We start from the raw sequence: 24,763 nt of genomic DNA, 5'->3' as shown, positions 1-24,763 counted from the left end.
GGCTAATTCTGGCACATTGTACATTTCTGTGTGATTTCCCTGTCAAATATACATGAAAAATAAAGCTATAACTCATCTCTAATAACTGATTTCTTTTCTCTTTGCCATGATGACAGCACATAATATTAGACTAGATATTCTTCAAGACACTAGTATTCAGCTTATAGTGACATTTAAAGGCTTCACTAGGGTAATTAGGGTAAAGTTATTGGACTACAGTGGTTTGTTCTGTGATGATTAATATTAATACTAATTTCTTAAGGGGCTAATAATATTGACCACAGCAGTTTTACATGTTTGTTTAAAAAAAATGTATTCCAGCCAAACTAAAAGAAGAAAAATATGATAGTAAAATGTTCTCTGTTTCACAGGAGGTCTAATCTGTAGGCATACACGCATATGCACTCACCGGCCACTTTATTAGATACACCTGTCTAATGCTTCTAATCAGCCAATCACACGGCAGCAACTCAGTCCATTTAGGCATGTAGACATGGTCAAGACGATCTGCTGCAGTTCAAAGCGAGCATCAGAATGGGGAAGAAAGGGGATTTAAGTGACTCTGAATGGTTGTTGCTGCCAGATGGGCTGGTCTGAGTATTTCAGATACTGCTGATCTACTGGGATTTTCACGCACAACCATCTCTAGGGTTTACAGAGAATGGTCAGAAAAGAGGAAATATCCAGTGAGCGGCAGTTCTGTGGGCGCAAATGCCTTGTTGATGCCAGAGGTCAGAGGAGAATGGCCAGACTGGTTCCAGCTGATAGAAAAGCAACAGTAACTCAAATAAGCACTCGTTACAACCGAGGTCTGCAGAAGAGCATCTCTGAACACACAACACGTCCAACCTTGAGGCGGATGGGCTACAGCAGCAGAAGACCACACCGGGTGCCGCTCCTGTCAGCTAAGAACAGGAAACTGAGGCTACAATTCACACAGGCTCACCAAAACTGGACAAGAGAAGATTGGAGAAACGTTGCCTGGTCTGATGAGTCTCCATTTCTGCTGACACATTCGGATGCTCGGCTCACAATGTGGCCTCAACAACATGAAAGCATGGATCCATTCTGCCTTTGGGTCTATTAGTACCAATTGAGCATGGTGTCAACGCCACAACCTGAGTATTATTGCTGACCATGTCCATCCCTTTATGACCACAGTGTCTCCATCTTCTGATGACTACTTCCAGCAGGATAAGTTCCAGTACCTTGTTGAATCTATGCCATGACAGATTAAGGCAGTTCTAAAGGCAAAAGGGGTCCAACCTGGTACTAGTAAGGCATGGGTGCCCAAACTCTGTCCTGGAGGGCCGGTGTCCTGCATAGTTTAGCTCTAACTTCCTTCAACACACCTGCCTGGAAGTTTCTAGTATACCTAAACAGCTTGATTAGCTGGTTCAGGTGGGTTTAATTGGGGTTGGAAATAAAATATGCAGGACACGGGCCCTGCAGGATCGAGTTTGGACACTCCTGTAGTGAGGTGTACCTAATAAAGTGGCCAGTGAGCGTATATAGTTTTGTTTAACCCTGCAGTGTTGATTTTGCCTGTTTAATGAGCAGAAACACTGAGAAAGCCTGAAGATCCTCCAGCGTTTGTGCTCCCCAGACAGACTTTTATCATATCTATTAACCATTTCAGCTCTGAAATCAAAGGTCCGTGTGTGTGTGTGTGTGTGATGATGTCATATCATTAGTGCAGAGGTCAAAGGTTAAGGCCGTGATCTGATCACACGCTTCACCCCAGATGACACTTCACCTGATGAGATTTCGGCTGCGTCCACCAATCAGGAGCCTGCGGTCCGGTTAATAATTATTAATCAGTGATTGTGAGTGTATTAAAGCGTCTGTCGGACCCCCAGAGTCACTCTGTATTCAGCACTCATCATGTCGTTCACTGGGAAATATCAGCTGGAGAGTCAAGAGGGCTTCGTGGAGTTCATGAAGGCCGTCGGTGAGTCCCACAACATTTATTTATTCAACAGGATTCATGAATAAAGCCATAATAGAAGAGCTACGGGCGATTCAGATTCCTGTACATGCCATCTTAGTGATGATTTATATTTCATTAATGTCTAAGGTCGAGAATATCGGTGATAGCAACTTGATTTTAATAAACATGCAGATTCACATCACAGAATCTGCAATGCAAACCCTATGGAATGGTTTGAAAGATTTAATTTGAATGCACACATTTGCTGTAAACTATCATGCAAACGTCCCTTTTTGGGCATTTGCATTGGAAAACTTGACATAAATACTGAGTAAAGAAACTGTGGATGTGCAATCCAGTGTGACACTGCAAAAATGCTTTTCTCGTCTCATTTCTAGTTATAAATATTTAAAATGGAGAAGCATTTTCTTTACAGTATAGTAGAAATAAGTAAATTAAGTGAGTTTTTCCTTTAAAACATGTCAATAATCCCCCTTGTTTTAAGGAAACTCACTTCATTTTGACTATTTCTGAAAATGAATCTATTCAATATTTTCATGTGTCCAGAAAATGCTTCTTAATTTAAGAATTTTGAGATATTTGGACCAGAAACAAGACTTTTGCCTCAGAAACACGAGTGAAAAAGTTATTACCCTCTTGTGAAATTAATTATTATTTATTAACAATTAATATTTCTCAAGAGCAGCACAATCGCCTCACAGCAAGAAAGTTGCTGGTTTGAGTCTCCGCTGGGTCAATTGGCATGTCTGTGTGGAGTTTGCATGTTCTCCCCGTGTTGGCATGGGTTTCCTCCAGGTGCTCCAGTTTCTCACAAGACATGTGGTATTGGTGAATTGGGTAGGGTAAAATAGTTCATAGTGTATGATTAATAAGCTGAAAAGAAAATGAATGAATGAATTTCTTAAGTTTGTTTATTTTTATATTTTATTAATATCAATATTATTATTATTGTAATTTTGATATACAGTTTTCTTATGTTTCTTCATATCTATTATTATTATTATCATTCATTTAAAAAATTTGTCACATACATATATATATATATATATATATATATATATATATATATATATATATATATATATATATATATATATATGCTGTAAAAAAATCCTGGTTGCCCTAATTTTTTAAGCTGACTCAAATTAACCTTATGAGTCCATTTAACTTTTATTATGTTAAACTGACTTAAAACAGCTTGCATAACTTATAAAATTAAGTTAGAACATGATTAACTTAGTTTAATAAGTTACAATAACCTAAAAACACTCAAAAAGATTTTTTACTTGTTCAAACTACTTATTTAAAATGAGCTGAAACAACAAAATTCTTGAGATTTCATTGGGACAACTTAATTTTTTTATGTTCAATCCACATAAATTTGTGTGTTAAGAGTTAAGTTAACTTAATCGATTTGTGTTGAGAAAACATGAGTGAATTGTGTGGAACCCTGCATTTTTACAGTAAATATGCTGACAGGAATAATTGATCATAACATTTTTTACAGTATATATATATATATATATATATATATATATATATATATATATATATATATATATATATATATATATATATATATATATATATATATTTATTTATTCCTATATTTTAACATTTTAAAATATATTTTCACTTTTTTATTTGAACTTTTCTATTTTTATTTTTTATATTTGTGTTTATTTATTTATTTATTTATTTGTATTTACCTAATTTATTTTAGTTTAGTCAGAATAAAGAATAAATAAAACAAGTAACACCACTGTAGTCAATATTATTATTCATTCATTCATTTTCTTTTCGCCTTAGTCCCTGTTTTAATCAGGGGTCGCCACAGCGGCATGAACCGCCAATTTATCCAGCATACATTTTACGCAGTGGGTGCCCTTCCAGCCGCAACCCATCACTGGGAAACATCCATACCAAAACATGCAAACTCCACACAGAAATGCCAATGGACCCAGCCGGGGCTTGAACCAGTGACCTTCTTGCTGTGAGGCAATTGTGCTACCCACTGCACCACCCTGTATTATATATTGTGTATTATATATCATTATTATTATTAATATTAATATTGTTGTTGTTGATATTGTTATTATTATTTTTATTATTGTCATTATTATTATTATGATTGTTGTTGTTGTTGTTGTTATTATTTGTCTACAGTACAAACCACTGTCTAATGACTTCCCTAATTAAGCCTTTAAATTGCACTAAGCTGAACATTATTATCTTGCAAAATAACTAGGAAATGTGCTGTCATCAAAAACAAACGTTCATCAAAGCTAAACAAAAGAAATGAGTTATAAAAACTCTTATGCTTACACAATGTTGAGAAGCTGTGTTAAACAGGATTTATTAGAAGCACTATTATAAAAACAATACATTTCACAGGAGGGCAAATGTATTTGTCTTGAGCTCTAAATTGATGCATCTGAAGACGAAATGAACACACGACTGTTTCAGGTCTTCCTGACGACATGATTGAGAAAGGCAAAGACATCAAGAGTGTGTCTGAGATCGAGGAGAACGGAAACCAGTTTAAAGTGACCGTCACGACCGGATCAAAAGTGCTGACCAACAGCTTCACCATCGGGCAGGAGGCCGACATCGAGACGCTGACCGGAGAGAAAGTCAAGGTGAAGCTCCATTTATCAGTGCAGTAAAATACATACGGATGCATATTGAAGCATAGTGACTTTACCTTTTATTTTTATTTTTAAAGTAGACTAATTAGACTAACGTATAATCAGAATATGCTAACTATTCTTTTGGCTATTTCTGGCACATTGTAAATTATTATTATTATTATTATTATTATTATTATTACTATAATTAATGCACGATGTGCCGACATCGAGATGCTGACCAAAGAGAGAAAGTCAAGGTGAAGCTCCTTTTAGAAATGCAATAAACTTCATCTGCATTTTGAAGTGTATTGATTTTATACATTTTTAGGTAGACTAATTAGTCTAATTAACAATCAGCAAATGCGAAATATTCCTTTGGCTATTTCTTGCACATAGTATTTCCATTTCTGTGCAATGTGCCGACATCGAGCCGCTGACTGGAGAGAAAGTCAAGGTGAAGCTCCTTTTAGAAATGCTTTCATTCATTTCCCTTCACCTTATTCCCTTGTTTATCAGGGGTCACCACAGGGGAATGAACCGTCAACTATTCCAGTATATGTTTTACACCCTTCCAGCTACAACCCAGTAATGGGAAACACCCATACACACTCATTCACACACACACTCAAACACTATACGGCCACTGTAGTTCATCAATTCCCTGGTAGCGCATGTGTTTGGACTGTGGGGGAAACCGGCAATATTATCTGGATGCAGCCTTTATGATGCAAGCTGAGATTGCATCACTCAGCGACGCAATGTCAGACACAATGCACTCAATGGAGTGACATCACTGTGAGGGGTGGGGTTAGGTGAGCCCATTAAAAAGCATTGGATGCAGCACAGATTGCACTGCGCCAGGTCTGCATCCAGACCCCTCTCGAAAGCGGAGCACCCGGAGGAAACCCACACCAACTCGGGGAGAACATGACCTGACACAGCCGTGACTCGAACCAGTGACCTTCTTGCTGTGAGGTCAGCCGTCAAATTTATGGGTTAAAATCATCAGTGCTGACAACGGCTGGAGACAAAAATACACTTGAATAATACTAATAGTTATTAGAGTATGCACTACATACGCTGTAAACAATGCTGGGTTGTCCCATTATTGGGTCAAATATGGACAGTTGTGCAAAATTTTTTTTTTTAAATATAAGTGTTTTTTTAACCCAACTGTTGGGTTAAAAAAATTTGACCCAATGTTGGGTTATGGCAATGATCTATCTAATGACAATAAATCATCTAATGAGTGTATGTGTATGTGTGTGTGTGTGTGTGTGTGTGTGTGTGTGTGTGTGTGTGTGTGCGTGTGTGTTTCAGACTATTGTGAATAGAGAGGGAAATAAGCTGAAGGTGGTGCTGAACAGAATCACATCCATCACAGAGCTGGTGGACGCAAACACACTGGTCAACGTGAGTTTCCCTAATGTCATTCTTCATATATCTACAGTTGAAGGCAGAATTATTGGCCCTGCTTTTGAAAATAAATAAATAATATATATTTCACAAGGGATGGATAATAAAACAAGGACGATTTTATTATTATTATATTTTTTATTTGTTTATTTTTAGTCTTTTTCCTTTATGTTTGACTGGAATAATTGTTGTTGTTGTTGTTGTTGTTTTTATTTACGGAGACCCAGAAGGGACGTGATGGTGGGGAAATAAATGGGTGGAAAAAGCCAAAACAGTGATGGGAAAATATATATGTTTTATGTTTTTACGTTCCCTCGCAAAGATGTTTTTCCACAAACACTTCCTGTTCACTTCATACATGTCTACCCTCCTGTTTTTGCCGGGGTTCTCCCGTATTTCACCATTCTATCCCGCTATCATTAGGTATTTTCCCATGTTTCTCTTGTATTTTAATCTTGAAAGCACGTTGAAATGAATATAAAAATGTCTGCATTCACTTTCTTTCCATTAAAGCTGTCGATCATCGCCCTTCATATGCAACCTCTGAATCAGCGAATGCATGTATAAGCCAATGACTTATATAGGCTTATTTCATGTGGCCGCCATTTAAAAACACCAAAGCGAGACTGTGGTGGGAAGAAACCCGAAAGTGGATCAGCACTGTAAACATTGCTGTAACATGCTGTGGACTACAAACCTCCAGCTGTTGCTGTGATTTCAAAATCCAGATATTGTGTAAAAATCACTTTATTATCATTCAGTTTAGTCTAATCTAAAGAATTAAAAGTATATTAGGCATCAATCAACATTATAATCTGTTAAAGAGTGTCTCCTAGGCTTCAGTTCATGGCAGCAGGTCAACACCGTGGGGATGCTTCCCTGCATCAGCCTATGTAGCCTGGTGAGCGATTAAAACACTGCAGTCCTCTGTGGCACACCCTCATGTTGACTGTAGTAGTGTCCTGATACTGAAGTTTTAAAAGTGTCCATTTCCCGCTAACATTTAAGCACAGCTGAGCGCGTTTTTAAACACCAGTTGTATTCACCAGTGCTCAACAGAAATGACTGTGATTGGACGTGTAGGTCATCAGTTCACCGCTCTTCACAGATACAGGGACACTGGAGCGTTTTAAAGCCGTGAAGATCCGTCGAGTCATCAGCGGATCGCTCGTCTGTGTTTGCACACAGTAAACATCGGTGAAGTGCAGTGAACTGATGACCTCAGCGGCCAATCACAGTCATTTCTGTTGAGCATTGGTGAACACGATAGCAAATCAGCGGTGTTGCGTTCACCAGCGCTTAACTGTTAACAGGAATTTTTTTAATGAATTTCAGTATGGTGACAGGTCTAATATAGTGAAAGAATCAGTTCATTAACTTGAGTTTGATAAATGGCATCTAAAACGTGTGTTTGAGAAAGAAAACGTTAGCTAACTACTGCCACTTCCTTTAACGTAGCTGAAAATGTTATCCCTTTTTATTTGAACTATCCATTCAGAACTGACCTTCAGGTCACTGGGAGGGCAGTGAAATGATAAATTTGTGTTGATTTCTCTTCGTTGGTAAGATATACAGCACACATTTCTGTGTGACGGCGATACTTCCAGGTTTCCTCCCTCGATTACACCATTTTCAATGGCGGCCGCGTGAAATCAGTCTATAAGCGCTGACTGACAGACACACTCCGTATGATAAACCAACACAATCTCACGGCAATTCGTAACTTTTTTATTTAGTGGTTAATTCGTATGAATTCGTACGATCTAATTCGTAAAATTTAGTACGATTTGCTCATCCCCCAATGACGGTTGGGTTTAGGGGAGGGGTTAGGTGCCACGCCTCCTTTTTAAAAATCGTACAATTTCGTACAACTGAACTTGTATGAATTCGTACGAATTACCCACTAAACTGACAAAACGTAAAATCCTTACGTTTTCTCGTGGGATCAGGCTGGATAAACTGATCCCAGATCAGCTTCTGTACATGCCATTTAAAGAGGAGCCAAAGTGCAGGACACTTCAGAATTCGGGTGTGTGTTTAAACAGACAAATACTCTTAATAATGTTTGATTTTAAACACAACTAATTTTCTCATGCATGAGCACATCAGTTATTAAAGTAATGGAATGCTTTCATTATAGATCTGTGTATTCTTACAGAGACACCTCTGTTAAAAACTGAACAAAACGAGAGATTTATTTGCTGCTCTTCACTTGTTTGATAACAGAGGTGTCACTTTAAATGGCATGTACAGAAGCTGATCTGGGATCAGTTTATCATACGGAGCTCATCCACATACACTGAAGTCAGAATTATTAGCCCTACTTTGATTTTTTTTTTCTTTTTTTAAATATTTCCTAAATTATGTTAACGGAGCAAGGAAATGTTCACAGTATGTCTGATAATATTTTTTCTTCTGGAGAAAGTCTTATTTGTTTTATTTCGGCTAGAATAAAAGCAGTTTTTAATTTTTTAAACACCATTTTAAGGTCAATATTATTAGCCCCTTTAAGCAATATATTTTTCCGATAGTCTCCAGAACAAACCATTGTTATACAGTAACTTGCCTAATTACCCTAACCTGCCTAGTTACCCTAATTAACCTAGTTAAGCCTTTAAATGTCACTTTAAGCTGTACAGAAGTGTCTTGAAGAATATCTAGTCTAATATTATTTACTATTTTTTATATTTTAATATTAGAAATAATCCAACTGTACGTGTGTTTTTTTTCCAGAAGTGAACTAACGTGTTGTGCTGCTTGTGTGTGTGTTTCAGACTCTGACGGTCGGCGGTCTCGTCTACAAGCGCATCAGCAAACGTGTGGCGTAAAAACATGATCTGAGAAAACACAAGCAAGACTTTTTATACATTAAAGTGTTCTCAATCACATCTGTGCACTTGTCTTGTTTACTTCTCTTAAATCCTCCTGTTGTCTATAATAGTGTTCGTCCTCCTTCTGCCTATACTAAACCTCTAAAATAAAGCAGATTTAATCTCAATCCACAGATCTATTTAGCATGAAGAAACAAGCTGATCGCGCGCGCGTGTCAGTAATAGTAGTAATGCCAGTTTATGATGTGATGAACAGACGAAACCGCTGCTCATTCACCAACATCACTGTAGAGCTAGTGTTTGACTGATTCTCTAGCGTAATGTCTGAAGTGATGACAGAACAGCTGATTTTGCTTACATTTTAAGATTATAAAGCTGAACAGCATGAAATGTCATCAGTCTACAGAGATTTCCCAGTTTTCCTCTGTTGCAATCAGGAGATGACAATGATTAACCCCGAAAAATCCAAAGCAAAGCAAACACTAACAGATTACTGTGGTATAAATACAGCACTACAACATACAAATGAGAGTGATCGACATAGAGAGTCACTTACCTGATCTTTAATGATTTGATCAGCTGTAGATTGACATTTACACTGAGTTTTCCTCCCCTAAGCACTTATTATGCTGTCTCTGTCGCCATCTTGTGGCAGTCAACTGTCCTTGCTCTGCTGACAGGCTAATAGGCGCCCACGCACTGAATCTCAGAAATTATACAAATTTAAAATAAGCTCTATCCTCATAAATAAACTGCAGTTGCAATCTAAACAGCTACACTCTCGACTAAAAAGATTCAAAAGTACATTATGTTGCCCAACAGCAACAATATTTGTCAAACTGTAGAGAGTTGTTTACTCTTCTAATGGTCTCTCTGTGGCCGAAGTAACACACAAGGGTGAAGAGCAGTGTTGCCAGATTGGAAATGTCAAAGTATCGTACCAGAACCTGAAAGTTATTATATTTGGAGGAAAATTATCATACACGAGTCAAACAGAGAGTATACAGCTATTATCTAGACACATAGCGTTTTGACACAACGTGCAAATTACCACAATACGTTAAAAAAACTAGGCCTACCTTAGTGGGAAGGTTCAAACTCCACATCGGAGTTGCTGTCATCGAATGTTGCCAGATGTTGAGGGATTCATTTTGCTGTACCAATTGGATGCCGTCATGGACTGCAAAATAGTGCTGGTTGGCTTGAAAGCAGTGCACCCTCCCGAATTTTGAACACTCTGAGGTGTGCATTGTTTTGAAACTTTGGGAAAAAAACACGTTCACATGACGCATCACATGACAAATGGGGGAAAACGAGAACATCAAGGGAAAACTCCCCTGTACTTCTCACCTTTCTTTAAAGCACTAATTGTTTTAACATTATTGCTTAAAAAATCGACCTCAAACTGAAAACTACTGACCTAACCACGGGCACGCGCAGCAGGAGCGTTAACTCGTGAGAGAGAGCCATTCTCCATGTTGATTGGCTGAGAAGAGGGAACGTAAGATGAGATAGAGAACATGCCTAACTCCAGCTTCTCCTGACAGACACTACAGAAAAGATGCAGCTCGATCAATAAATAAAGAACTTTTAAATGCCATAAAACTCTGAAATTATCGTCCATTATAGGATTTTTCTCATTATTGATCGTACATCATACAAAGGTCGAAATTCTCATACAAATACGATTACTATCATACGTCTGGCAACACTGGTGAAGAGGCTGTCAGCCAATCAGATTCAAAAACCAGACAGAACTGTTGTATAAGTAAATATGTATTTCAATAACAAGATATTATTTGTTACTATAAAACTCGAACCAATATACCACCAGAGAACTGCATTACTACATTATTTCTTTATTTTTTTTGCAGATATTGTAGGATTGGGTTTTAAAACCACAGCGGTACGAACTGTAGTTCTGCTGAATGGGCAGTATTAATAGCTATAAATGTGGGAGAGCGCTGATATTATGTGATTGTATTGTATTGCAATATGGAACAGTTAAATGTTGATGTTAAATCAAAAGTAATTCACGAATGCTTGATAATGAAATGATTTAATGACAATAATTCTTTATTGTTACAACTGAATTAATTACAAAATAACTGTATAAAATGATCAAATATGAAATGATAAAACATATGATGTAAATTGTACCCAGCTTAAATGTAAAATTAAAGTTACCAGAGGTAGAAGGAGAGACACAGGGGGAGGGAGAGAGAGAGACAAAGAGAGCAGGCCCAGAAGTTAGCCTGATTGCAGTAGAGTCAGAGAAGATAGACTCCAGAGGAGGAGAGCACGTGCTCTTGCACTGCTCTGTTGTGCAAATAATGTGTAGCCGTATCAGTCTGAGCCTGAATCAGACACAGAAAATGAAGAGGACACAGCTGAACCACATACCTGCTCTCCAAAATAACAATTGACAGCTGTCTTTCATACATATTCAGATTATAAACATGTAAGTAATACACCAAAATGTTCACATAACTCATTAATACAAACACATCACACAAGCTTGTAAAGACTATGGGTGTTTACAGGGGTTTGATGGATAAATGTGGATTTGTAGCTAAATTGTTTGTGCAAAACATTGTTTATGTCATTGTTTATGTCCTCGCTACAACATACCGTTAACGTTAGACGCTCTGCATGTCATAGATCCATTTTTAAAAATAAAAATACTCACAGGTTGTGTCTCACAATGGTTGAAATTGCCCATTTGAGGAGTTTTCAGCTGAATCCAGCACTGAACTGGGAGAGATTCTGAAAGAGTTTGCCAAAGTTGGTTTTATGTTAGCATGTTCAGACTTTCACTTTCAATAGGTTTGTTAATCCGCATGTAAAAAGGTCACACTTTATTTTGACGGTCCATTTGTTGAATTTAAGTTACACTACCTGACAAAAGTCTTGTGCTGGATCTCAGTTGTAAGAGCAGCAAATAACTTGACTTCTAGTTGATGATGTGTAAAAGTGTCAGAAGGTGGATTTCTATGCTGGATCATCTGTTGATCTGCATCCCAATCATTACCAATTCAATTCAATTCAATTCCCCTTTATTTGTACAGCGCTTATACAATGTAGATTGTGTCAAAGCAGCTTCACATAAAAGGTCACAGTAAATAGGAACAGTGTAGTTCAGTTTGTAGTGTTTAAGTTCAGTTCAGTTTAGCTCAGTTCAGTGTGGTTTAATAATCACTACTGAGAGTCCAAACACTGAAGAGCAAATCCAACGATGCGCAGCTCTACAGATCCTGAACCATGCAAGCCAGTGGCGACAGCGGAGAGGGAAAAAAAACTTCACTAAAGGCGGAAGTGAAGAAAAAAAACCTTGAGAGAAACCAGACTCAGTTGGGCACGACCATTTTAATTTCTCCGCTGGCCAAACGTCTTGTGCAGAGCTGCAGTCTCAGTGGCGGAGGCTGGAAGCTGGCCTCAGCGAAGACTCGTCTGTCTCTGGAGCATCACAGGAATCAGTCTCATGTTCTCCACTCCTCCATGACCATCACAGTAGCTGCTCAGGATTCGGCCAGGTCCAGGATATGGAAACCTTGGGATCATCTCGTCGTTGGTCTTGGATCGAATCAGTGACTCTGCATAGTCTGGGGGCCTCGGGAAGAGTATCCCCAGGTGGAAATGGAGAATAAAGAAAATAATTAGCGTAGCTGATGTTCACAGTGTATATAAGCAAGATGCATAACCTGTGTGGAAGCCCCCTAAGTGGTGCACTAAGTGTATGCTTTACTGAACAGATAGGTCTTTAATCTAGTTTTGAATTGGGAGAGTGTGTCTGAGCCTCGGACGTTATCAGGAAGGCTATTCCAGAGTTTAGGAGCTATAAATGAGAAGGCTCGACCTCCTTTACTCGACTTTGCTATTCTAGGTACTACCAGAAGCCCTGAGTTTTGAGATCTTAAAGAGCGAGTTGGATTGTAGCGAGACAGAAGATTGGTTAGATAAACAGGAGCTAGATTATTTAAAGCTTTATATGTAAGAAGCAATATTTTAAATTCAATACGAAATTTAACAGGCAGCCAGTGTAAGGAGGATAAAATTGCAATTACTGCAGAAGACCTACTGGAACCCACATGGACCAAGATTCTCACAGAAATCAGTCAAGTTTGGTGAAGGAGAAATCATGGTTTGAGGTCTACACTCAGTATACGAGAGATCTGCAGAGTGTATATCAACAAGGTGCAGAACCTGTGTGGAAGCTCGCTAAGTGGTGCACTAAGTGTATGCTTTACTGAACAGATAGGTCTTTAATCTAGTTTTGAATTGGGAGAGTGTGTCTGAGCCTCGGACGTTATCAGGAAGGCTATTCCAGAGTTTAGGAGCTATAAATGAGAAGGCTCGACCTCCTTTACTCGACTTTGCTGTTCTAGGTACTACCAGAAGCCCTGAGTTTTAAGATCTTAAAGAGCGAGTTGGATTGTAGCGAGACAGAAGGTTGGTTAGATAAACAGGAGCTAGATTATTTAAAGAGCCCATATTATACATGAAATAGGGTCATATTTAGGTTGTAAGGGTCTCCAACAACAGTCTAATCTGCATGCAAGGTCAAAAAACACTGTCATGGTCTTATAATCTGCATTTATTTTTACCTAATTATCCCAACGACTCCCATATGATTCGTTCAGTGATTCATTTGTTCCCAAACCCCTCCTCAGCGCGAAGCTAATCTGCGCTGATTGGACCGATGACAGTCTGCTGCGATTGGTCGACAGTGACAGGCTTCAGCACGAGACAGAGTGAAATGCCCAGCTGGTAATCAACTATATAAAAGTAGTCACAGTGCACACACGCTTCATAGTGTAAGGCTTTTTTCACACACACACACAACCCTCCTCAGAAGAACTGGGGAGATCGACGCGAATCTCCTAGCCGTCACACACTCTACCTGCTCTTTTTCTCTCTCTCTCTCTCACACACACACGCACGCACCCACGCACGCACATTACGCTCCTCAGAAGAACTAGGGAGAGCGACACGCGTCTCCTGTCTCCTAGCCGTCACACACTCGACCTGCTCTTTTTCTCACACACACACACACACAAACACAAACACACACACATCACGCTCCTCCTCAGAACTAGGGAGATTGACATGAGTCTCCTGTCTCCTAGCTTACGATGGCCATAGCAACGACAAACGGCAGTGGAACGCGAGCTCACAAAAGCATTTAACGTTAAATCCGTAAACAAAGCAGCACGCGTCGCGTTTTTAACGTGGCTTACATGCGATATGAGAATATAAAGAGTAACCGTGTGTACTGTACCAGGTTAACAAGTAACAAAACACAATAAATACATAATTTGCAAGTTAAACGAGGCAACAATTTTAATCGCACGTACTTACACTAGTGAATAAACCTCAACCACTGACTCTTCACAGTTCACAACTCATCTTTGGGTAGAGACTGTCAATATTATCCATCTGAGCACAGCGTGACTTCATTCGACCGGCGGCGTCTGTGTGTGTGTGTCTAGTGTTTTTTCTGTGTTAGTGGGCGGGGCCGCAGGTTTTAAATCTCCCGGGTTTGCGCGCGTAACTACTGGCGAGGCTTGTGTTTCGTGGCTGCGTCATCACGAAACACCTAATGACTCGTTATCAAGACGACTCATTTGAAGCACTATGAGTCGACTCTTTTATAGATGAATCAATAGTTTTAAACACTGTACACTTACAGATTTAAGCCTTAGCTGGATATTTCACTTCACTTAGAGCTGTGTGACACACTACATGGAAGGGCATTTTCAAAAACCCATAATATGGGCTCTTTAAAGCTTTATATTTAAGAAGCAATATTTTAAATCAATACGAAACTTAACAGGCAGCCAGTGTAAGGAGGATAAAATTGGGTTGATGTGATCAAATTTTCTAGACCTGGTAAGAACTCTGGCAGCTGCATTTTGTACTAATGAAGTTTGTTAATAGAGGATGCTGGGCAGCCAGCAAACAGAGCAATCCAGCCTAGAAGTCATAAAAGCATGGACTAGTGTCTTGAAGAATATCTAGTCTAATATTATTTACTGTCATCATGGCAAAAATAAAAGAAATCAGTTATTAGAGATGAGTTATTAAACTATTATGATTAGAAATGTGTTGGAGAAATCTGCTCTCCGTTAAACAGAAATTGAGGGAAAAATAAACAGGGGGGCTAATAATTCCGGCTTCAACTGTATTTATATATATATATATATATATATATATATTATTATTATTATTATTATTATTTATTTATTTAATTTTTTTTTTATTGCAAAATTGTTCTCAAATTTCTGGGAATTACTGCCACAAAATAGAGAGGGGTCTGGCTGCAGACTTGGTGCAGCTTTTAATGGGCTCATCTAACCCCACCCCTAACCATCACAGTGATGTCACTAGCTCCATTGAGTGCATTGTTTTGACATTGCATCACTGAGAGATGCAATCTCAGCTTGCAACATAAAGGCTGCATCCAGATACTATTGACAAAATCAGTAATTTTTATCGCAAAAAAAATCATTAAAAAAATTGTGAAAAACTAGAGGGTCTTACATATACACTTATTTAACAACATACTTTACATGCCAATTTGCACAAAACAGATGCTCATATAACATTAGCTATGTTTCCATCCACCTATTTTTATGTGCATTTTGGATATGTGCATAAAAAAAGCAGCTGATGGAAACGCCATGATGTGCATACATTTAGAAAATGCGCATAAAAAAAATATGCGCATAACTGAGTAGGATAAACTTTTTATTCGATAAGAAAAGATGCACATAAACTATGATGGAAACACTTTTACCGCACAAATTTCAGTATGCGCATTAAAAAAGGTCATGTGATTTTGTTATAAGAGATCATGTGATGATGAAAATGTGTATGAATGGACAAACCAGCAGGCTAAGCACGCTGTAAACCATCTGAACTGTTGTTTTGGTCATTCTAAAACACCGTTTAAGTATTAGTGTTATTATATTATTAATGACCTCCAGAATCAAGAGCGTCTGTGCTCCGCGTCTGACACCTTCAAACACCACCGCACGTTCACTGCGTGTCAGGATTGCCTTCTGAGGTGCAAGTCATTTATTAGATGAAGAAAAGATTGACGCAGCTTCTCCTACCGCAGTAAATTCAGTTTTTACTGTTGATATTCGGCGTCAGATAATCAGGAAGTGACGATTTTGTTCACTTTGACTCGTTGGATGGAAACGCTGCTTTATTCGCACGTCTTTAATACGATAATCCAGTTTTGAGCATAAAGTTCATTCACATTTTTGGATGGAAGCATAGCTAATGTATATAGTAATATAGCTGAACATACACTTGTTAATTTGTATATTTGCAACCTAATTAACCTAGTTAAGCCTTTAAATGTCACTGTAAGCTGTATAGAAGTGTCTTGAAGAATATCTAGTCTAATATTATTTACTGTCATCATGACAAAGATAAATAAATCAGTTATTAGAGATGAGTTATTAAAACATACACTTGTTCATTTGTATATTTGCATTCACTACTTCTATTTTTTAAATATATTTATTATCTGTTTCTTGTCCTGTCTCTGTAATTCTGCTGCGCTGTAGAAGCTCTGACACCTAAACAAATCCCTCATAAGTGTGAACATACCTGGCAATAAAGCTCTTTCTGATTGTGATTTAGTTTACCTCAGTGCGGTCGCGGCTGATCTCTCATCTGTAATCATTAATAAGCCAATTGGATTATTCCAAATTCCCGTCTAGCACTACTTCCTTATCTTTGTTTTTTGAAGAATCCTGCCATCCACCCCATCTCCCCCTTTACCAGGGGGAGTTCTCGAGAACTACTTGCTCTCGTACCCCCTTACATGCTCATCGACCAGGCGGGAGCTCAGTTATCTCCGAGCTCAGGGTTCTCTCCCGGGACAGCATGCCAAACCTGCTATTATTACCGAGCAATATCTAAGTGTGAACTCTTGAACTAACAAGCATGAAGCATTCAAACTACTGTTTTAGAATGTGTTGAAAAGGGTGTCACGGTGGCGCAGTGGGTAGCACGATCGCCTCACAGCTAGAAGGTCGCTGGTTTGAGTCTCGGCTGGGTCAGTTGGTGTTTCTGTGTGGAGTTTGCATGTTCTCCTTGTGTTGTCGTGGGTTTCCTCCGGTTTCGCCCCACAGTCCAAACACATGCGCTATAGGAGAAATTGATGAACTAAACTGTTCGTAGTGTGTGTGTGTGTGTGTGTGTGTGTGTGAATGAGTGTGTATGGATGTTTCCCAGTGATGGGTTGCAGCTGGAAGGGCATCCGCTGTGTAAAACATATGCTGGAATAGTTGACGGTTCATTCCGCTATGGCGACCCCAGATTAATAAAGGGACCAAGCCGAAAAAAAGAAAGTGAAAAGAAATGAATGCGTTGCCAAACATCTCTCTGTTAAACACTCTGCAAATACTTTAAAGAGTATTACAATTGAACAGGAGGGCAAATAAATTAGACAGGTTTTTTTTTTTGTATTTTAAAAGGTCAAAGTTCATCTGTACCTGTGAGAATCCTGACACACAGCGTTCTCACACACACATACACACACACACACACACACACACAGATTTGTTTAGTCCTCCAGCAGTGCTGAATTTGCCTGTTTATGAGTTGCCTGAGTGAGCCTCTCATCATAACATGCAAATTCAGCTCTCGGGGACCAATCAGGAGCCTGCATTCTGGTCTATAGTTGCTCCTCATTGATGTTGAGTGTATAAAAGTGCGTGTGTTTGACTCAGTGTGTTAAAGTGAAATCCAGAAATCATCATGTCGTTCTCTGGGAAGTTTGAGCTGGAGAAATCCGAGGGTATGGAGGAGTTCATGGCGGCCATCGGTGAGTAAAGATATCACAGGGGTCAAAGTTAAGCTCATTTGAATTAAATATTAAGAGTCACATTTTACAATAAGTTTTCTTTAGCTAATATATTTACTAACATGAACTAATAATGAACAAAGGAAGCATTTATTAATCATATTTCAATATTTACTAAAGCATTATTAACATCCAGATTCATGCTTGTTAATATTAGTTAATGCACTGTCAACTAACACTGATCGACTGTATTTTCATTAACTATTGTTAACAAATATGACTAAATACTGTCCTGAATGTGTTGTTCATTGTTTGTTCGTGTTAGTGAATGCATTAACTAACTTTAACTAATACAACCTTATTATAAAGTGACCAAATTAAGTCACTTCAGTCAATTAATTCAGAGGGAACACTTGATTTTTTCTGGCTGGTTTGGCAGATCATTTTCTTATTTTATTTTATTATTTTTAGGCAAACTCACTTTATTTTAAACGTTTAATTTCGGCTGCATCATAACTGAAACACACATTTCTAAAGCGTGCTGAAAACCATTTGTACATAATCTGCATGCATTTACTGTGTGTTTGGTGAAATCATTTTAAAAGTGCTGCTCTTCACGAAATGTTGTGAAAACTATCACTTTTAATTTGAAAATAAATTAATAGATTATTAATTATATAAATATACGGGCGGCATAGTGCCTCAGTGGTTAGCACTGTGGCCTCACAGCAAGAAGGTTGCTGGTTCGAATCCCGGCTGGGTCAGTTGGTGTTTCTGTGTGGAGTTTGCATGTTCTCCCCGGGTTGGCGTGGGTTTCCTCCGGGTGCTCCCCCACAGTCCAAACACATGCGCTATAGGGGAATTGATGAACTTAATTGGCCGTAGTGTATGAGTGTGTGTGTGTGTGAATGGGTGTGTATGGGTGTTTCCCAGTACTGAGTTGTGGCAGCAATGGCATGCGCTGCATAAACCATATGCTGGAATAGTTAGTGGTTCATTCCGCTGTGGCGACCTCTGATAAATAAGGGACTAAGTCGAAGGAAAAGGAATGAATGAATATATACAGTATACACCAGCCTGATCTCACGAGAAAACGTGAGTATTTTACGTTTTGTCAGTTTAGTGGCTAATTCGTACGAATTCGTACGATTTTAAAAAGGAGGCGTGGCACCTAACCCCACCCCTAAACCCAACCGTCATTGGAGGATGAGCAAATCGTACTAAAATGTACGAATTAGATCATACGAATTAACCACTAAATCAAAAAGTAACGAATTGCCGTGAGACTGTGTTGGTATACACACACACATTAATATATACATATACATATTTTCCATTAAATGTACGTATCTTTTAAATATCTTGTATTTTGAGCTAGTTTCTATTAAATTCTTTCAGATTTTTATTTGATGTCCGAAAATAAACCAAATTAAAAATGCATTTATTTTAAATGCAGCTATTTGCAATATTGTTTAATTGTCATTACAGACTAAATTAAAAACTCAGACAAAATGGATTTATTTATTATTTTATATTTTTATTTGATGTACAAAAATAACTCAAACTAAAACAATTCAAAATATTTCATTGTATTAAAAGTGCATTAAATTTAAATTCATTCATTCATTTTCCTTTGGCTTAGTCACTCATTTATCTGAGGGCGCCACAGTGGAATGAACCACCAACTATTCCAGCATATGTTTTACGCCTGTTTCACATCTCAAGCAGAGCGTGTGCAGCGCGTATGGAGAGCAGAAGCAGCGCACAGGCGTTTGCCTTTCACACCGACTGCATCTGCAGTAAGCAGCTCATTGACAGCTGCTGCACAGATCAATCTAGCTCTGTCTAGTTACCTTTATATCTATGAATACACTTCTTAAAAAACTTTTCATCTGCACTTGCGGTAACCTCCTCCTATGCTGTTTCCTTAACCTGCAAGTCTTTAATTTACAAATGATGTAGATTCTAAAGGACTGTATGCTCCTCAAGCTCTTTGAGGAGTGTCATTCGTGATTTTTCAGGCGCACTCAGAAGACAATCGCCTGCGACAGCATGTCATCTTGTTTTTGATTATCAGGATTATGTAGGTCTATAGGTATAATAATATTTATACAATACAGTTATAATGATATTGTGCAAACTAGTGTGTTTTAAATTTGGTTCTGTAGTTCAGGCCCAAATCAATATTTGTTGCCGTTTTTAATCGTTTAAGTTTATTTGATTGAATATATATATATATAAATCTGTTGATATTATCAATGCATTTATTGGGTTTAATTGATACTGTTTACTGTCATTCAATGTGTTTAGGTCATTATCAATGCACTGTCACTTTAATAAATAAAGGCACTAACTGCAGCTTCAGCAACGCTCACACCTCGCGCTGACACGCTGCTTCTGCGTGCGGTATGAAAGCTCTAATCTGTTAACATGGATGCCGAAAAACTGTATGAATTAAAGCATTTAACAATATTAGGAAATGTATTTAGGGATATTCAGATATTTGCACCTGGAAAGCAAAAAAAAATACTTATACAATATAGAAATATCCCACTGTTCGTTTGTTCGTTTGTTTGTTTGTTTGTTTGTTTGTTTGTTTAGATGAACCTGGTAGGGAAATTATTATTTTCACTCATTTTCTTTTAGGCTTAGTCCCTTTATTAATGAGGGGTTGCCACAGTGGAATGAATCGCCAACTTATTTTGAGCAGCGGATGCCCTTCCAGCTGCAACCCATCACTGGGAAACACCCATACACACTCATTCACACACATACACAACGGACAATTTAGCTTACCCAATTCCCCTATAGCGCATGTGTTTGGACTGTGGGGGAAACCAGAGCACCCGGAGGAAACCCACACCAACACGGGGAGAACATGCAAACTCCACACAGACATGCCAACTGACCCACCCGAGGCTTGATCCAGCAACTTTCTTGCTGTTAGGCGATCGTGCTACCCACTACGCCACCGATTATTATTTTATTTGACTAAATTATTTCATTTTACACACTGCGTTTCTAAAGATGTGAGGATTGTTTCAGGTTTTCAAGATCTTATCAAGAAAGCCGATGAGGGGAAAACCCAGTTTGAGATCCAGGAGAACGGAGACGATTATTGTCTGACCACCAGAAGAGGAGAAACAGTGCTGAACAACAGCTTCACCATCGGGCAGGACACCGAGCTAAAAATGCTGAGTGGACAGAGGGTCAAGGTAAAAGGGAGACCTGTCACTTTTATAAGGGGTTTACACACAGTTGTGTGTCAGCAGTGTTTCCACTGCAGCATGAGCACATATTCTATACTGGACATTATTGAAGGTTCAGTGAGCAGACTTTAGTCTAAGCAGAGTCAGACCTTACTGTCCTAATCAAATCAGTCAACATCAAGACATGATCAGATTTTACTGTGCTCAAATAAACGTCATCTAGAGGCCTTTACCTTTCATATAAGACACTTCTGATACCAAATCATCAACTAGAAGTCCAGTTATTATCTGCTGCTGACTGTAGTGTACAGTCTTTGTTGTATAACTAAATCACTAGAACTGTACAATTTCTTATTGCTGAAAGCTTTTAAAACCTTCATACACTCTCAGGCCTCAAAAACACATGCAAATAGATTAGAATCCAGCCTCAACATTGCATATCCTGCAATGTCACTATTGTGAATGATCACATTACAATATATCAGTGCTGAAACCATATACTGTGCAGCCCTAATAAGAACATAATTCTGCTGTGCTTCAGACTGTGGTGCACAGAGATGGGCAGAAGCTGAAGGCAGCGCTGAGCAACATCACTTTAACCTGGGAGATGCTGGACGAAAACACTCTGCTCATCGTCAGTCGAATATCAGCATTTACCTTTATATATTTATTATGTTTATATAAAAATAAGCTGATGTGTGCTGCCGATGCTGTGTTTCAGACTCTGAGCACTGAGGACAACATCGCCTACAAGCGCTTCAGCAAACGTGTGGCGTAAACAGAGGAGAAAACACACACCAGGCAGAAAATGAGAAGACAAATACTGACAAAGTCTGAAATAATGTCTTGATTTCTCCTGAGAAAAATACAGAAATAAACTTACAAAGAAAATTCCTCATCCCTCATCTGTTGATCTGAGCTGCTCCAGGGTTGTTGTTGTTATTATTGTTGTTGTTATCTAGAACTGACATTAAAAACATAAAAAATGACAAAACAAATAAACATGGAAAAAAATTATATAAATATATATATATATATATATATATATATATATATATATATATATATATATATATATATATATATATATATATATATATATACACATATACACCTACCTCACCAGCCACTTTATTAGGTACACCTGTCCAACTGCTCATTAACACAAATTTCTAATCAGCCAATCACATGGCAGCAACTCAATGCATTTAGGCATGTAGACATGGTCAAGACGATCTGCTGCAGTTTAAAGCGAGCATCAGAATGGAGAAGAAAGGGGATTTAAGAGACTTTGAATGTGGCATGGTTGTTGGTGCCAGACGGGCTGCTCTGAGTATTTCAGAAACTGCTGATCTACTGGGATTTTCACACACAACCATCTCTAGGGTTTACAGAGAATGGTCCAACAAAGAGGAAATATCCAGTGAGCGGCAGTTCTGTGGGCGTAAATGCCTTGTTGATGTCAGAGGAGAATGGCCAGACTGGTTCCAGCTGATAGAAAGGCAACAGTAACTCAAATAAGCAACCGAGGTCTGCAGAAGAGCATCTCTGAACACACAACACGTCCAACCTTGAGGCGGATGGGCTACAGCAGCAGAAGACCACACAGGGTGCCGCTCCTGTCAGCTAAGAACAGGAAACTGAGGCTACAATTCACACAGGCTCACCAAAACTGGACAATAGAAGATTGGAGAAACGTTGCCTGGTCTGATGAGTCTCCATTTCTGCTGCCACATTCGGATGCTCGGCTCACAATTTGGCCTCAACAACATGAAAGCATGGATCCATCCTGGTGTAATGGTGTGGGGGAGATTTTCTTTGGGTCCATTAGTACCAATTGAGCATGGTGTCAACACCACAGCCTACCTGAGTATTGTTGCTGACCATGTCCATCCCTTTATGAGCACAGTGTCTCCATCTTCTGATGTTTTATTTATTTATTTTTCATTTATTTACTTATTTAACCAGGACAGTGCCATTGAGATACAATATCTCTTCTAACAATGAGTCCTGGTCAAGACAAGCAGCATCGGACAGAGTTACAGAAGAGTACATATCACAACACACAGACGCACACAAAAATAAAATAAACATAATCAAGTATTAAAACATGTGCACTGTTCTAAATAGACAGATTTAAAATTAGTTTTAAATATAGCAATATTTATAAGTAGTATATCTCGAAACTCATTTCATACATACAGTATGAAGCACATTTGTAGAATGCAGATCGACCTAACTCTATGTAAAAAAAATGGCATCTGCTGATCTGGAATCACAAGTATTGGAGTAGTTCTCCAACAAACTAGCTATATACTGTGGTAATTTACCAGCTGAAGCTTTAAAAATAAAAACTAACTTGTGCTATATTCTCCTTGACTGTAATGAGGTCCATTCTGTCATCTTATATACATTACAGTGATGTAGGCGTGCACCAGAGACAAACCATAAGGCACTATGATGAACAATATCCAACTTATAAAACAATGTTTATAATGTTCAGTGACTTTGTTGATCTGTTTATGCTTTTCGGCAAGAGATTTGATTTATATAAAAGAAAGTTAGCCACAGAGAAGAATAGCAGATTAATAAAGTTCAAAGGTCAGTTCAGATTGAACCTAAGCTTTTAAAATGAAATCAGCTCACAAAATCCCGGTATGTGTTTGCCTTCAGTTTTAGCAAACATGCAGAACAATTTGACATATTTTCCTTTTATATGTACACTACCTGACAAAAGTCTTGTCGGCTCTCCAAGTTTTAAGAGCAGCAGATAATAACTTGACTTCTAGTTGATCATTTGGTGTCAGAAGTGTCTTATATGAAAGGTAAAGGCCTCTAGATGACGTTTATTTGAGCACAATATAATCTGATCATGTCTTGATGTTGACTGATTTGATTAGGACAGTAAGCTCTGACTCTGCTTAGACTAAAGTCTGCTCACTGAACCTTCAATAATGTCCAGTATAGAATATGTGCTCATGCTGCAGTGGAAACAGAATGAATATTGTGTCTGACTCCATCATGAGCTTGGAGGACTGCATCCATACATCTCTGACATGACTCAAATCACTGATTAATAAAGTCATCTGGAATGGTGAAGAAAGCCTTCTTGCAGGACTCCCAGAGTTCATCAAGAGTCTTTGTGTTCATCTTCAACGCCTCCTCCTTCATCTTACCCCAGACGTGCTCAATAATGTTCATGTCTGGTGACTGGGCTGGCCAATCCTGGAGCACCTTTGCTTTCAGGAGCTTTGATGTGGAGGCTGAAGTATGAGAAGGAGCGCTATCCTGCTGGAGAATTGTCCCTCTCCTGTGGTTTGTAATGTAATGGGCAGCACAAATGTCTTGATACCTCAGGCTGTTGATGTTGATCATCCACTCTGCAGATCTCTCGCACGCCCCCATACTGAATGTAGACCCCAAACCATGATTTCTCCTTCACCAAACTTGACTGATAACTGTGAGAATCTTGGTCCATGCGGGTTCCAGTAGGTCTTCTGCAGTATTGGTGATGATTGGGATGCAGATCAACACATGATCCATCAGAGAAATCCACCTTCTGACACTTTTACACATCATCAACACTTTTCCAGCACATGTTTTACGCAGCGGATGCCGTTTCAGCTGCAACCCATCTCTGGGAAACATCCATACACACACATTCACACTCATACACTACGGACAATTTAGCCTACCCAATTCACCTGTACTGCATGTCTTTAGACTGTGGGGGAAACCGGAGCACCCAGAGGAAACCCACGCGAATGTGGGGAGAACATGCAAACTCCACAAAGAAATGCCAACTGACCCAGCTGAGGCTCGAACCAGCGACCTTCTTGCTGTGAGGCGACAGCACTACCTACTGCGCCATCGCGTTGCCCCAGTTTAACATTATTTCCTCATTA

General features: G+C 38.7%; 3 protein-coding genes across 4 annotated transcripts in view; 2 read left to right on the top strand and 1 right to left on the bottom strand.

Annotated features, from left to right (window-relative positions):
* Positions 1 to 11,838, bottom strand: part of znf366 (zinc finger protein 366) — a 60,401-nt gene extending 48,563 nt beyond the window's left edge. Inside the window, exons 1-4 of one of the 2 annotated variants that reach the window (XM_056464196.1) lie at positions 11,727 to 11,838; positions 11,518 to 11,594; positions 10,249 to 10,314; positions 9,908 to 10,088 (exon numbers count right to left, since the gene is read on the bottom strand). The gene's annotated coding sequence lies outside the window, so the exon portion shown is untranslated. The remainder of the gene's footprint in view (positions 1 to 9,907; positions 10,089 to 10,248; positions 10,315 to 11,517; positions 11,595 to 11,726) is intronic. The other variant, XM_056464197.1, reaches the window with a different exon arrangement.
* On the top strand, positions 1,846 to 8,883 carry fabp1b.1 (fatty acid binding protein 1b, tandem duplicate 1). Its single transcript, XM_056464200.1, has 4 exons — positions 1,846 to 1,951; positions 4,418 to 4,590; positions 5,902 to 5,994; positions 8,772 to 8,883. Exons 1-4 carry the CDS (start codon positions 1,885 to 1,887, stop codon positions 8,823 to 8,825), a joined length of 387 nt encoding a protein of 128 aa, XP_056320175.1. The 5' UTR covers positions 1,846 to 1,884; the 3' UTR covers positions 8,826 to 8,883.
* Positions 11,839 to 17,562: 5,724 nt separating the features above from the next.
* fabp1b.2 (fatty acid binding protein 1b, liver, tandem duplicate 2) lies at positions 17,563 to 21,751 on the top strand. Its single transcript, XM_056464195.1, has 4 exons — positions 17,563 to 17,670; positions 20,695 to 20,864; positions 21,400 to 21,492; positions 21,580 to 21,751. Exons 1-4 carry the CDS (start codon positions 17,604 to 17,606, stop codon positions 21,634 to 21,636), a joined length of 387 nt encoding a protein of 128 aa, XP_056320170.1. The 5' UTR covers positions 17,563 to 17,603; the 3' UTR covers positions 21,637 to 21,751.
* The last annotated feature ends 3,012 nt before the right edge of the window (positions 21,752 to 24,763 follow it).

Source organism: Danio aesculapii, chromosome 8, assembly GCF_903798145.1.
Source record: "Danio aesculapii chromosome 8, fDanAes4.1, whole genome shotgun sequence".
Lineage (NCBI taxonomy): Eukaryota > Metazoa > Chordata > Actinopteri > Cypriniformes > Danionidae > Danio > Danio aesculapii.
Note: the sequence above shows the minus strand (reverse complement) of the source record. Positions and strands in the feature narration are given on the sequence as shown.